Here is a 16,127-nt window from a genome sequence, read left to right on the forward strand (position 1 = left end):
TGGGAGAGTAAGAGTGTTCTTCCATGGAAAACTGAGGTGGTCTGTAGCAGTGAACATGCTTAATTCAAAAAAAAAAGGACTATGGAAAATCTTAAGAAACTTTTGGAAAAGGAACTAAAAGATGCAACCGGGATGTAAAATATTTGCAGACAGCTTGGGAGTTATTTAAAGATGCCATGTTGGAGGCGTACAGCACCTGTGTGCTGCTTATTTAAATAGACTTCAAAAGCCCCTCCCCAAATGTTGGCATAGCTAGACAGGAGGGTAAGGTGAAGTGTCTGAAATAAACCATCATCTGTCTTGAATCTGAACTTTTATCTGAATAATGAAAATAGAGAATAATAAAAAGCTGGTGGATTTAACATATAATGAGACAGGCAAAAGCATTTTTGATGAGTAACTTCTGACAGGCATCAAAACTATTGTTAAGAATTTCTTCAAACTTGGCAGAAAAGTTTCTGGCGTATCTGTAGGCTCAGTAGACAACCAAGTTGTAAAAGGCAACTTTGGAGAATATAAGGTCATAGCTGAAAAATGAAATTGCTTGCACTCCCTTTGACAACACTTGCAGAGGTCTTCATGCCAGAATATTTCTGAAGAAGGAATGTGATAGAGTATATGACTGAAAACAAAACATCAGTGGAAGAAATTGCAGTATGTGACGCAAACAATGAACAAGGCAGCAGGATCGAATGGCATTCATCCAAGTGTTGTGAGAAGAACTCAGGGATAGAGGAGCTCATGACTGTAGCATTTTACTTGTTGGTTAGCATCATCTTTCTGCTACAGGTAAAGAAGGTAGCTAGTATGATAGCAGCTTTTTAAAAAGGCAGTGGAGGTATTTGAGGAACTTCACATCAGTGAGCTTTGTGACCATACAACCCAAATTTGTAGAAATGATAATGAAGACCAGAAGTAATTTCATCATTCCCTCTGTAAAGTCCTTTACCAAAGGCTTTTGGAGAGGCTAAGTTGCCTCTCGATAAAATGGAAAGTTTTATAAGGAACAACTGGCAACAGATGGAAAGAGAGGGCAAAAATGGTTTGGTTTGTTAATAGAAGGACTAACCGATTGGATTGCATAAGATTCTGTGTTAACATTGGTGCACAGATACAAGGAGAAGGGTTTGGTAGCGAGGCGACAAAGTTTGCAGATGTTGCAGACTACTTGGGTTAGTATAGTGACAAGCTATTTAAAGAAAATTGCAGATGCTCGGGATTTGAGTTATGTGGGTTAAAATCATGTATCAAATTCAGTGTAGGTAAATGCCAAGTAATGTAAGTGAATGAGAAATAGGAAAGAGAATTTTCATAGACAATAATTGGCTCTGAACTGGTTCTTACCAATCATGAGTGAAAGATGGAATTATCTAGTACATAAAGATCAATGCAGTTGTCCATAGCAGTGAAAACAGCAAATCCGGTGTTAAGACTTACTAGGAAAGGAATAAAGAACAAACCAGAAATATCAGGCTGCTTCTGTAGAAATTCATGGCACGTATGCATCTTGAATATTCCTCATAGTGTTGGTATCCTCTTCTCATCTCAAAAAGGGTACAGTAGACTAGAAGAAGTTGAGAGAGAAGCATTGAGAGTGATTTAAAGGCATGAAACAGCTTTCACGTGAGGAAAAGTTAAAAAGACTCATTTGTTTGTTTTTTTTTGTTTTCTGCCTGGGGAAAGGATGACTGTGAAAGAACACAAGAGAGATCTGTGCAATCATGAGTGAATAATACTTATTACTGTCTTCCAAAGTGTAAGAACTGGAGGAGTAGAGTACTAAGTAGAAGCAAAAAATGCCAGATTGAATCAGGACAAACAAAAGGCGATACTTACTCATATTATGTATAATTAAGCTGAGATGCTATCTGCTGCAAGATGCTGTTGATTCTATAAAGTTGACTTGATAGAAGAAGCAAGTGGGGAGAAGAAAAAGACTAGCAAAGGCTGTTAAACACAAAAATGTCTCCCATGGCTCAGGAACTCTTCGGTAGATGCAAGTAGCTGGAAGCAGAGGTTGAATATGCAATAAATATTTGTGTGCACAACAACATCTGTTGTTGGTTGTAATTTTTTTTTCTTTTCTATCAAAATATAGAGTTGCATTCATTATTTCTAAATACATTTCCAACAATGTAAAGCAAAACATAGTAAGAAAAGACACATTTAAATTATTCCAAAATCAAAGTTGCTGCATAGTTTGTCATACAGAATTTGTGTGAGACAGCTCTTAGTCTCAATAATGAGGGCCCGGGGTAAACAGTGCCTTGCTTTAATGAGTGCTGGCTCCACGCTCTGGACCTCGTTCACTTAAGAATACCACCATGCCATCATATTATATGGAAGTATCCATAACGTTTATTGCAGTAGATAAATCTGAAATCTGATGTAGTGTGACTGTGCTCAGAAAGTTCAGGTTTTTACTGAGTTGGTGCTAATACTGAAATGTCATTTAGCATCAGATGTTAATTCAGGTCAGTGTCAGATGTTGGATTAAAAAAAAAGGGCATGTTATGTTGAAATTGTACTTGGGCAGTTCAGAACTGTTGCTTTTATGTGGAAAAATCAAATATGTGCTTGAGTGTTAGAAATTTAAATAATAAATTTTAGGACCCTTTCTGTGTGTGCCATATAGTTCATATCAGAGAAGGAACCCTTAAATTTACAGTTGAAATTCTTGTAAAACTACCTCATATCATCATTTTAATAGCTTGCTAACTTTTTGCATTAGTAATCGAGATGTTGGCAGATACTCACTTGAATTTATTTAGGAAAATGAGTCACCACTGCATTGATGAACTTACTTTCTCAAATGATAGTTAAACATTGACATCAACAAAATAAATACTTGGGGAAAATATATATGCATCTGGTTTACTCCTCTAGTTTGTGTTGATTATAACTTGGCTTGAAATCAAGACTTATCTTAACTTGTTCTCATTTCAGCTTTGGATAGATCACAGTCCAAGAGAGATGGAGGTTTTAAAAATAATTGGAGCTTTGATCATGCAGAAGAAAGTGAAGGAGATGCAGAGAAAGAGTAAGGATGCTTTTACCTAGGCTATTGAAAGTATAAGTGTCTATTTATAAATAAATATTTTTTTGTAATTTATTAATAAGAAACAATATATAATATCTTAAAATTTTCAGTGATTAAGAAAAATGGTTTCAAAGAAGTGATTATTTTAAATAGTATTGCTATATAAAAGTGCATTATAATGTAAATTTAATTGTGAACATGGGGCCTACAACATGGGGCACAGTACATTCCAAAAGTAAGTTGGAGCGACTGTGTAAGTCTAAGGAACACAGACAAGGCATACGTCAACATGCAAAGTAAGGACATGGGAAGGTAGGGTATCCAAGCAACTTCTACTTTTCCTTTGGTGATGGTGCTACTCAGTACTTCACAGTTAGGATTAAGGTCCCTCAGTAGCTCTAGGCCTACATAAACTAAGCTTAGAAGACTGTAAGTTTTTCTCCCTTGTGCTTATCTCACTGGGTGGAGTTAAAGCTGTTTTGTTCCCTGTTCATTTTTTTCTTTTGCTTAGTATGTTTGGATTTTGACTAAAACTTAAACCCTGTGTGTGTGTGTAGTTTGTGTGTAGTTTGAATACATACTTTGTCCTTGTGACATTTTATTGTAACTAACGTATTTTCTTGTTATTAATATATTTATTTCCAAAAAGACTAATGAATTGTTAAAAGAACAAGAAGTGTCATGCATGAAGAATGCATGTTAGGTTTATTTGTGGATCTTAGGTATTTGGAGAGTAGGACCTGCAAGTTTAAAAAGGATGTTATGGTTCTCTAGTAAGGAGAAACTGAATCCCGTGGTTAAATCCAAAAATAATTCTTATATGAATTTGTATCTCATAATATTCTGCCAAATATGGTGCGCTGGAAGGGAGATAAGAAAGTAGACACATAACCACTTAGGCTGCAGCAGCAGGCTGTGCTGTAATCTTACAAAAACATTAAGAAATGTGATGTTTTAGTCATTAAAAAATGAGTTCAGGAGTTCAGTGAAGTGTGAGGTAAGCATTAAGAGCTTTTGTTAAAACAGAACTGTATCAGAAGTTAAAACCATTTTTTAAAAGATTCTCAAACTGAGGGCATTTAAATTTTATAAAATAAAGCTTGCTTTTTTTCTTAGCAATTCTACAGCCATTTCTGGTGCACAGTAATATGTTTAAGTGTAGTGGCAATACATACAATACAGTCGATGTTTGCATTTTACTTGTCTCAGAAATAAGTCACTCACATTTCTAAGTATAGCAGCCTTTTTTCTTCTAATAATTTACTGCTGTTTTCCATCTGTTTCCAGCTAATGTTGACTTAAGAACACGGAAAGAGATATGTATAGTATAGTGATGCTAAAAAAAAAGTTTTAAAAACGGATTATGGAACATACTTTTTTTATATATGTATCTGATTTTTAGATGGTATTTCTGAGTGATTTTTCATTCCTTTCAAATATTCTGTATGATAAACAGTTTTCCCGTAGCCAGTATTGAAATTTGATTACCTACTCACATCAGTAATTTGTTTTTATACCTGTGAATTATGCAGAATCTTATCTGGAATTATAGATAAAAGAGTAGTTGAAAATTGATTTAAACTGACAATCCTGCCTTTTTAGCTTACCCATCCTCTGATACCATTTCAGGGAATTTCTCACTCTCTCCAGACAGCTATATGTTTTAAGGTGCCCACACATTTACTTTTGGTAACATGTCAGTTGTTTGGGGTTTTTTTTGTCTTAAGGGCATTGTAAGCTTTGAGCATTTTGAAATAATTTGTGTATTTTGCTTTTCTGATACGTTTTTACTTTGTACAACAAAGTACGGACAGAAAAGAATCTTTAGAAAACAGATTATTTTACAATAAATTGTCCTTTTCTTTCTAAATTCCCTTTACCCTTAGCAGAACATTTCAAAATTAGCAGCTTTAGTTCACAGAATTGTTCCAGCATAAAACTTGGTGCACCTCAAATACTTTGAGTATACTATGCAGTAAGTATGTCTTCTGGCAATTTTTAAAAACAGTCATTCTTATTTGCTATGGTATGCTGATATTTACTAGCATTGCTTGTAACCTACTGCATTCCTGTGTGGAGAAAGCTGTAAATCTGAAGCAAGCATCTGGATGCATCTCATGCTTGTTGTTGAGGCACTAGCATTTTAATGTCTGACCTTATCACAGCTTTTTGCCCTCTTAATGGCAGACACACAATAAGTTTGTTTTGAACTGGCGCAAGAATAACATTCCAGCACTTAAAGGACTGGCTGTATTCTTGTATTACCCCATGAGACCTGTGCTAATGTTGTTGGTCGATACTGGATGTCTGCTTGGATTATCTTTCCGCAGTGAGATGAACACAAAATACGTGGCTAATGACCTCCTACCAAAGCAAGTTATAGAATAGGTAGATTGTTTTAAAAGAAGCGTGTAGTTTAACTTATTTGGGGAATTAGATAGGCTGTGTCATAATGGTAAGGTGTCAAGTAATGAACACAAAAAGAGTAACTTCTGTAAACTGAAGATTTGGAAAAATACACGATCACCCGACACAGTATGTACATTTTTAAATACTGCTAAAGCTTATACTCAGCGTGGAACCGGAGTTATGCAAATTCAAAATGGTAATTGACAAGTACCTTACCCCAAAGTAAATGCCTGCAGATAATCTTCAGTCCGCTTGAAAAGTAAAAGTAACATTTTTGATGATTTACAAGATTTGATCTGCTTAAGATAGCAATAAAGATGATAGCAAGTGACTCGAGACTTTCTTGCTTTGTCCTTGGAGATCACGCAGAAGGAGAGGAACCTTTATGTAGAACAACAGAAAAAAAGACCGTTTGGTCAACTAAACACACTGAAACCTGTGTAGACCGTCACAGAATAAATGATGGAAATTATGTGCATCTTATGTAGCAAAGACATGAAAGGATGGAAGATTTATGCAAACATGGCCAAAGTAATATATTAATTAAATTGATTTCTGAAATTAACATGTTAGAAGATGCTTTCTGGTTTTACAGATGATTGTTCTTGAGGTGTCTTGAATAATTTATATTTACTTTCTTTTTAATGTCTGGGTGAATGTTTTGAAATATGTCTCAATATGCCCCTCCGTTGTTTTGTAAACTAATGGGCCCAATTTTTTCTTGGCTGTCATACTGTTTTTTCAGTAGTCCAGACTTGGACCTTCCACTGACATTTGTTCAATAATAGCCTTATCAAAAAACTGAAAACAAATAAATGGATCTGTCTAATTTACTTGCACTATGGTATCCTTTCTTAACTAACATTTTCTTTCAAAGAGTTTTAATTTTTTTTCCCCCTTTTTATTTAGGGGGATAAACTGCTTGTTCCCTTGTATTCCTGACTGGAAAAGCAATGACAGCTTTTTTTTTTTTTTAAAAAAAATTGTTTAGCTTTTTTCTAATACTTTTTTTCATTTTTATTCCTTTCTCAGAAACCCCACCATATTTATGAAGATACTTTATACTGCTTTTGTGACCCTGTTAGTAAGGCAGTATAGCCTTTAAATTGATAAAGAACTTTTTGTTCAGAACCTCAGTTCCTACCTCTTAATAGTTTTAGTTAAGGTTATTTTTAACAGGATGGCATTGTGCATGAGTGAATAATACCCCTGCTTCTCTTGTGCCTCTGATATCAGGGCTTTTTTTAATGTGCTGCTTACCACCATGTAATTTCAACTAAAGAATGTACACAGTGTGCTGTGAGGGGAAATGGGTCAGTCTCCTGTTTCTATATGTAAGAGTTTTCAGAAAGAAATTCCAATCACGTTTGAAACATGACTGGGATCAGTTGGTAGTTGATAGAAATAGGCTTGCAGCTCTTTGGAGTGTAACCTCAATGATCAACAGAGGTTTAAAGTTTGGGTTGCTTGTAGCTAGTAGTAAAAACATGGTCTATTAAACTGAAGTATCTAACTAGCTGTTGCACAGTTCTTAATATTTTAAAACATTAAACAAATGATAAGTGATTAGAGATAAATAAACAGAGTTTTGTTTTTTTTTTCTTGTTCAGTGCCTAAATTTGAATGCGTAATTATGAACTGCCTTTTGGAAAGAACTCTGTTTACCTAAATAACTTTTTTTTTTTCCCGCCTAATTTTAGTAAAGACTTAATTTTCATTTGTTGTAAAATTTTAATTAAAGTATTGAAAAGTTAGAAATTATAGTTCTAGTGTGAAAATACCTCTCTGGTTCCCTGGTTAAAAGTGATGAAGTGTGGAGGCATAGCCTCCTCCCAGCAAGACCACTGATGTTTCATGTCAGCAGTGTTAAGATGTTATTGTCTGGTATGTGGGAGTGTGGCGTAGTGTTGTTTTTTTTTCCTGTCTGTATAAATTGCATTTTTTAAGCAGGCAACTGTAGGCATGTGATACATGAGCAAATAGACATTACTCAGTTGCTATGTATTCTGTTCTCTCAAAAAACAGCTTTTTTGATACCGAGGCATATACTTTGCATTCCTTAAAATCGAAAAATACTGGTTCTTTAAAAACATCCAATTCCCAAATATTTTTCTAGTCATTTCATCTTAGTTGCATCATAAGAGTTACTCTTGTTCAGTTTGATTTAAGGATTTTTTTCAGTGTTTTGTTAATTTGCAGTCTATTACCTTCTGACTCACCCACCCAAACACCCTTTGTTAAAATGGTTGCAGTATGGTGGTATCTTGAAGCCCTAAAAGTATAGCTGCTGTACAAGGGCACTTTGAAAATCATCACAATTTTTGTATGAGCTGGAGCTGAAGAAGTAAAGCGTATCTAGAGGTGAAATGATCTGGCTAGGTCAACACCGTAGGTGAATGCCAGAGCTGCAGGTACTTAGGTTACTATTAATGTCTGTGCTGCAGGGTTTTAGGTGCTCTTTAGGATCTGCAAAATTTCTGAAATCATTAAACTCATTGTCTTCTGATGAAGGGTTGAGAAAACTCAGTGAGCCTCCCTTGAAAGAATAATCTGTCCTGAAAGAGAGTTTAAAAAAAAGTTAAGGTATTTTAAAATTTTAATATCCATGGATAGTCTGTACAGAAGTACAACTATGTTCTTTTGTCTTTGTGATGCTTTCTATTGGAAATTAGTGATGATCTACTACACTAAAATAAACATTATACAATTACCTAGAATTGTTGTGCTCTGTAAAGGAAAGGAAAATGGAAGAGTGCCACTGGCCAAGTGTTGATGTTGACATCATTCTTCCCATATTGAAACCAACTGTGAGCACAGTCTTGCCTCCTGAACTTTCAGGGTCTGCAGTTCTCACCCTATGAGTCAGGAACTTTTTTCTTTTAGTTTATTTGATGTGGGGATATCTGTATTGAATAAATTGTAACATGAAGGGAAATCTTGTGCATGGAAGAAGTTTTTAAGAAATTGGGGGCGGGGGGGAGGACAGCGGGGCCAGAGTACTGAGTGGTTACCTTACATATAAAGAGCCAAAGTCACTATGTATGTTGCAGTCCTACCTGCAGCTAAGAAAGGTTTCCACCTTCATCTCCATCGTTGTTTCTCTTCTGTAGCTGTTCCCTTGGAACTCCTGGCATAACTGCTTGTATTCTTAAGTAATTTCTGCCTGAATGATTGTAATTAATAAACCCCCAAACCACGCAATCACAAATTGGCTAAAAGTTGTATTCTTTTGTTGCGGCCAAGAGAGGGGTAACCTTACCAGGACTGATGAGAAGGGATTGTTGCAGGTTGCTTCTCCTGGAAGCAAGAATGTGTTAGCCTAATCTAGCTGCTATCAGTATAAAATGTATGACTGGGGTTTTAATTTAAGCATTTAAGATTATTTGACGATAACTGCTGTTACCGAAAAGAGTATGTTTTCACAGTATCGTGGGGTGGGTTTCTTTTTTTGTGTCTTCTTCCTTATTACAATAGTTGAAGATTGCAGACATAGAAGTATTAAAAAACCATGTCTTAATGAACAGTTGAGCCAAACCGAATACACTGTTTTTAGGAAGACATATTTTGGCAGTGATTGCTGTGGGATCAAATTTAGTTGTACGTAAATTCTTCTCCTCAAGCACTGAAGTTTGCAGTTTTAAACCACATGCTTGAGCGCTGATATGCATGAACAAACTAAAACTATGTTTTATAGGTTAATTTAGTATTTGACTGAATTTATGCATAGGGTTGTATAGAATCTTTCGTGGTGTCAGTAACATTGCCATAACAATCTTGAAGATTCAATAGTATTCTCAATTTTGAATTAATAACATCCTTTTAATTATGCTGTTTGTGAAATAATTTAATGTACACTTTAAGTTCAGGTGCAGATAATACATCTGGATCACCAAGTTGCCCACTTTGTTCCTGTTGTTTTAGGCATAGATATATATAATATGTATGTGTTGCATTTACATTTAAAGAGGGAAGGGAAAAAAACCCCTTTGTGTGTAAAAGATGTTTTGCTGGTGCTCTGTTGCATTACAACGTATCTGCTTTTCTCTCCCACACCTATCTAGCGAGGCAAATCTGCTCAGCATAGATGACAGTGATGGGCCTTTCAGTCCCAATGAAGAAAGAAAGGTAGTACTCTGTTTAACTTACAGTGAAAATGTATTTTTAATGCTTGCTAGGTTCTTAAACAATGTTGCGTAGTCATCTGTGTGGTATTACAAAATGAAAGTTTATGTATTGATTCAGCAACATGCACTCAAGCTGTTTATCTGCCTAGCCTCAATGCTTTATGTTCCTCTTACTCCTATAGATCGTGTTGGTTTGCATTGTATTCTGAGAATATGAGCATGAATAACTAGTTTTAAGTTTAGACAGTTATCATTAATGGGATTATATTTTTTTAATTTAAAATATTAATCATTATATCCCATGATTGCTTACTGTCAGTTTCCCATTTTTGTATGCATATATATGTGTGTGTGTGTATATCTAAAAGGAGAAGAGATGTAGGCAAACCCCATGCTTTTTGTGTTTTTGATGTATACTTGACATAGCTTACAACTGCAAGATGCTTCATATTACCTTGAAAATATTAATATTTTGTTTAGTAATGAATCCAAGTGAGTAAGGGTGTAGATGGGGTATATTTTACATGAAATTTGGTACAGAAACAGTCTGAAAATGAAATGAAAGTAACATTTATATAAATGTTTTGTAATTAATTTTTTTCCTTTTAACTTTTATACAAGTATTTTAATATATGTGAATTCTGTTGTTACAGTCGCTTCGTTGTCGACCTGGCGCTATCGGCACCAGTGGTGATACCATAAAAACATACGCAAGACGAGGCAAAGCTGGAAGCTTGAGACTTTTTAAAGGGAACTCAATTGGCCTCAACATGATGGGAAATAGCAAGAAACTGAGGTACTACATGTAGTTTTATGTTTACTTACCTACTTGATCATTGATGTAAATCAGTGCTAAATGAACAGAACTTGTAGCGTGTTTGCATTATCTGCTGTGCATTTTAAGAAGCTATGATTTTCTGTGCTTCTGAGTGAAGAGAGAAAACTAGATTGTTAAGGTCTTTCCTCTTCCAAAATGTTAACTAGCAGATCAGTAAAATACCGGAAGATTATTAAAATTGAGTTAGAGCGTTTGCTGGCATACTTGTCAGTGCCTTACCAATGTTGTCTGCATATGCCATTGTTTCCTCTATACGGTGCTAGTAGGTAGAAGAATATTTCTAATGTCCCCATCAAGAATTTCTTCTTTCCGTGACTCTGAATTGCCAAGGTTAACTCAGGATACATTTTTTGTTTTTCTTACTGCAAGTTACCATTTGATTTAGGAGTCAGGGATTATTCCTTTAAAGGCTTCAACAAATACTCGTACTCCTACATGATAGCTTGAGATTGTCACTTGCATTTAGAGCTGACAGGCACAGTGCATAAACATTCAGTGCTGTACTTGCTTGTTACTACTGGCCCTAGCTTGTAACAGACTGATCTATTTAGTTAGTATATAATAAAAAGTGATGCATTCATGTAACTTTCTCTGGAAGCATTTCATGTTGCTAAAGTGCACTCAATTTGGTTACCTTCGCAGGACTGAAATGTTCATAAGCTAGCTAGCTACAGGTAGGTCAGTCATCAAATATCTAACCCATGCGTAACTGTATGAGGGATGTCCTTGTCTTTGTTCTTGCATGCTGATCCGTAGAGCATTGTTGGTTACTGGGACTGTTGTTATCACAGAGTCACTGGAGAAAATAAATCCTTTAAGTTCTGTGTGATGTTTGTCCTCTCCTGCATAACGTACAGGGAACAAATCCAGAATTTCCAGTTTGGACTCGTGGTCCATCAGTTTGATAGAGAAGAATGAATACAAAAATTGTACATACTTCAGTCAAAATAAGGACTCTTCTTGCCTTTATATTGTAATTGTAACCTGTCCCCACATATTAATGTATCTTGTTGAATTTCAAAACCTAGATGGCCCTTCATCCGCTGTCTTAACCAAATGTAATACATACCACTCTAATTTAGTTTTTCTGTAGCTTGCGGGTGGTCTTAAGGTCATGCATACTCTTAAATTAAAAAAAAGGAAACCAAACAACAAACCCAACACAAAACTAACCCCCACAGATCCTAAATTTTCTGAAAAAATGAGGCTAGTTATGAACATTTTGTTGTTAGGGACTACTGCGATAAGGACCACATAACAATTTAGCTTATTAGGTGAATGAAGGATACTCTTATCCTGCATGCTTTTTTTTAGTGGCTTAATTTTGACAAGGAACAGTGAAACTTTCACTGATGTGTAAAATTCTGCACTTGTAGTAGTTCAAGTTATCGTTACTGTAACCAACATACCATTGTATATGGGATTGTTTGGGTATATGTAATGTATGTTTGGAACAGTAACTACAGGATAGTAAGTATTGTATACTAGGTTATTTTGAGTAAACTTAAGTGTCTGTCTGTAATGCTTTATTTTATTTACATTTTATTAAGTTTTCGGTAATGAACTTGTCTGAAGAGTCATGATTTCTAGCTAAATGTTATATTAATGAAGACGAAAAAAGGCATGTAGGCTTATATAAGTATTAATCTCTGCCTTCCTGTCACTGTTTAAAAAATCACCTTGGCCCATGCAGTTTTGTTGTATAGGCTTTGTTCATGTAAACCTAAACCAAAATCACTGCCTTCCCAATGTCCAATGAAACAAAGAAGCAACCATTGCATTCTCTCCACAGATGTAAACATCTGATCAGACATGATCAGATGTTTACAAAAAAGATTTCACTAAGCTTTTGATGAGAGTGCACCTACATTTTCCCTCCCTTCCTTTGATGGGAATACAGACAATGTCTTGGTTTTTGCGATAGACTAATAAGATGTCATGTGGAACTTAAAAGCTTTTTTAAAATAAAATAGATTTAATAATGGCAAGTTTTTTTGTTACAGGTTAAAAGTTGTGCCATTATGCAAGAGTCTGTTATTTTTCAATACATTCAAGTGCTTCCTTGGCAGCTCTTGCTAACTGTGAACATGGGTACTTCCTTCCATCCCTTTTTAAAATCCTTTATATGTTTACGCAAATTAGCACAGTGCTTCATTGTCCTTGATTTGTGCTATGAAAATTATGTTTTGTGTTTCAGTCTTTAATTTTTAGTACACACAACAGATTTCTAAGATTATATCCGGATTTCTGGCTTGCTTCTCTTCAAATTGGCCAGTTCTTAGGAAACCTCAGCAATTATTTACCTTAAAACAAAAAAAAACTCAAAAGAGCAGCAGTGAAGAAGCCCATGCATGTGCATTATATTTGTTGGTTGTTCTGAGTACACCTGACCATTTAAAGTAAGATTCCTCTAATCTTCTGGAAACTAGAATTTTCTTCTGTCTGGCTGTGGGATTTGTAGTGAAATCCAACCTTACTACATAGTTTTTTCCCTTTTCTGTTAAAGCAGTCATACTTGACTGTGTATGTGTGTGTTTTTCGTGAGTTCCAGAAAGGTATGTGGGGTTTATTTTGTTTTTAAGGTAAATAATTGCTGAGGTTTTTTTAGACAGTCTAAGCATTTAGTTCAGACATTCTGTTACTTGAATTGGGACTGTCTTCTATTGACAAATACTACCTTATAAGACCTAGTATGATTTATAAAATTCAACTAAAAAAAGGAAAATCTGTTGCATATGTGTTACCTTACTTAAAGGTCACATCATCTACGTTGAAGGCAGGCATCCAACTTCTGTCTAGTGCTGAGCTGCATGCTGAATTTAAATGGAAATTATAAGTATCCACCTTCTTCTTACCAAACTCTCATTACTGAATGAATTTAGTTGGGCATAATGGATGTGTGTAGGCCACTGTGACTGCCATAAACACTTGATGTTTGATTAAAACTCATACTGCCAACATTATTTAACTCCTTTTCAGATTTCGGGCACTAAGTCTGCTTATAAATATGTTTATGCTGTAAGGAATTATCTTGATTTAATACCTTAATTGTGATAGCATTATATCTTTCATAACACATACGTTACAACAAAATCTGCAAATCCATAGAGGTTTGTGATACAGTCAGGTTGGTGGTGTGTTCACTTTAACATTGCAGCACGGAAGGTACTAAATAGTTAACCTTTCAATATTTGGACTCTTCAGCGAGAGAAAATTCTGAAGTTTGATCATGCAGTTAAGCTGCTAGATTAAGTGCAGTAAGATCAGATACTTGACATTTGTGAACTATTCATGGTGATTTTTATCACAAAGTTGAAGTCTTTTTTTCCACCTTGTCTGCAGAATAGGGATTAAAACCTCTTCAGATCAGTGGGGCTTGACTCAAATTAATGTTATTGTAGTACAATATTCCCTAAAATTCAGAGAATGAGTGATAGGAAGAAGGGATATGTAAGAACAGAGACAAGTTTTCCCTGTACATCTCCACTTGAATGTACAAAAATTTAAACCAACCGAAAAGTTATCATGTGTTATCTGGTTAAGCGAATCCAGTATCAAACTCTAACTTAACCCTAAGTTTTGTTGTTTGTTTGTTTGTTTGTTTAATTATGAAGTCTTACTTTAAATTGTTCTTATCTTCGCTAGTTTTCAATAAATTGTATCAAGATTTCTCATGTTATTAAGTCTCTTTTAGATTTTTTTTTTTGTGGTAGTAATATTTCATTAAAAAAAAAGTTATTTGATGAATGGCAGAATTAGTGTAGTCTGTAGTTGTGTCCTGTGTTCCTGAAATGTCATGCTTCCATTACTTCTGGATCCATCCCTTTGCCCAGTGCAGGACTTTACCTTTTGAATCTGTGGTGTTAAGAAGTTCCTAGGATCCGTTGATAGAATATAATAGTGTAACCTGGTTTCCGTCAGAGTCTAGACTTTAAGTGATTCTGTGGTTTCTGAGATCATGTCAAGGAGACATATATTGTTAATATATTGCAAGTTCTTTGAGACTTCTAGAACATTTGTTCTTTCAAGGAACTTTCTGACCATTGCATCACCTTCACCTTGGGTTTAGTCTTGCATGTTGATTGTCTTGAAACTGTACTGAAACTTGCACACCTAGATTTCCGTTTGGATGTGCTCATTTTGTGACTTGCTAGGACTTCATGGTTAAATTTGCTGATGATTCTGTCTGCTCTGGGTATGTTCTATTCAAAGAACAGGATTATAGAGCAGATTGTATTTTACAGGTGTCCTACTTGGAAGCATATCTGACAACATATGAACCATTTAAGTGTGCCATCTCGAACAGTCTGCTTTGACTCAAATCTGATTGCTCAGCAGGCTGCGATACTCTATTCTAGCACCTACTGGAGTTTCTCACTACTTGAGTGTGAGGCAGAAAGCAAAAGCGCTGCTTAACAGATTTTTTGTGTGTGTGCTACAGGGGCACAAGACTTAAAAGTTTCCCGATCATGATAGTTTGGCAAAGCTCAGATTCAACAAATAAAATGATAAAACATGAGATTTAGGTGTGTTTATAGACTTACTTGCTTGTTTAAACTCCTTAGGTCTTAAGCATTTGAGAAGGAATTCCTGCGCTCTGTTTGTGTTTTGTTTTCTAGTGTCCCTTTCAGAGACTTTAAACTGGAAGCCAGAGAGGATTTGAGACACCCTAAAGTATTTAGGGCAAGTAGCTGTCAGCTTTTTATTTCTCAGGTGACAACATTAAACAGAAGGTTGACTGTAATTTAGGCTGGATGATGATGACAAGCTGGACTTGGATGATCTTGACTTGAAAGCATGTGGGATGAATGTGTTTGCCTTTCAAGAGGTTGATGATTGAATAGGATGCTATTATGTTGGTTTTGAGGAGTTGAACTGCTGACTCAGAACATTTATGATGTTTCTAAACTTCATTTTCTAGAAAGGAGAGTTTTATCATTTGTTTGGTTTTGTTAGGTCTTGTTCTGTTATGTTCATGGTTTTGTTATCACCAGTTAGATCGTAACAGTCATCTTATGATCAGTCAGAAATGCTTTGAAAGCTTCTAATATTGCTTTATGATACTCAATATAAAGACTCTAAAAGGGTTCATATTTCTAAACTGAAAAGAAATTTCAAAAGCAAGCTAGCAGTTTGCTCACTTTCACCTTTTGGGGCAATGTAGAGGAAGGGTTAGGAATTGGTTGTCAACTTTTTAGGGAATTTTGGTACTTCTCGTTTTTTTCTTGTTCGTAACAGGAGAAATGGCAGGAGCAAAACTTTTTTTGAATAATATTTCTGAGAAATATTTCAAATAAATCAAGATGCTTTTTTACGTAATTTTATTTAGTGCAATTAAAATTTCCAAGCAATTTTACAAGCAAAGTTTAAGCATTGTTATTTCCATAATTTGAAACGATTTACGTTATTGACCTGCTGCCTGTTAAAAGTTGCATGGTTTTTGAACATTTCAAATGTAATGTTGTTTGTCCTGTCCCAGAAGTGTGCAGGGTAATTGTTAGGGTCTAACAATCTCCGAAGGAGTACTATGTTATTGATCTACTGTATCTTTATATCAGCTTTTACTAGAGGGGATAATGGTGAGTAATCTTCTCTCCAGACTTACTTGTTTTACATAGTAATGAGATTAAAGTATCAAAAGGCAACAAAAGAAGAAACCAAAGAAATGCTAGAAGACATCAGTGATTATACTGTCTCTGTGCAGAGATATTTGAGC

General features: G+C 35.2%; 1 protein-coding gene across 1 annotated transcript in view; it reads left to right on the forward strand.

Annotated features, from left to right (window-relative positions):
- Positions 1-2,942: 2,942 nt before the first annotated feature.
- LOC104155970 (sentrin-specific protease 6-like) overlaps positions 2,943-16,127 on the forward strand; it is a 48,141-nt gene continuing 34,956 nt past the window's right edge. The window contains 3 exon segments of the mRNA XM_009705927.1: positions 2,943-3,040; positions 9,511-9,574; positions 10,227-10,369. Coding sequence (XP_009704229.1) covers positions 10,344-10,369 — 26 coding nt within the window. The 5' untranslated portion in view covers positions 2,943-3,040; positions 9,511-9,574; positions 10,227-10,343.

Source organism: Cariama cristata, unplaced genomic scaffold (genome assembly GCF_000690535.1).
Source record: "Cariama cristata isolate BGI_N322 unplaced genomic scaffold, ASM69053v1 scaffold298, whole genome shotgun sequence".
NCBI lineage: Eukaryota > Metazoa > Chordata > Aves > Cariamiformes > Cariamidae > Cariama > Cariama cristata.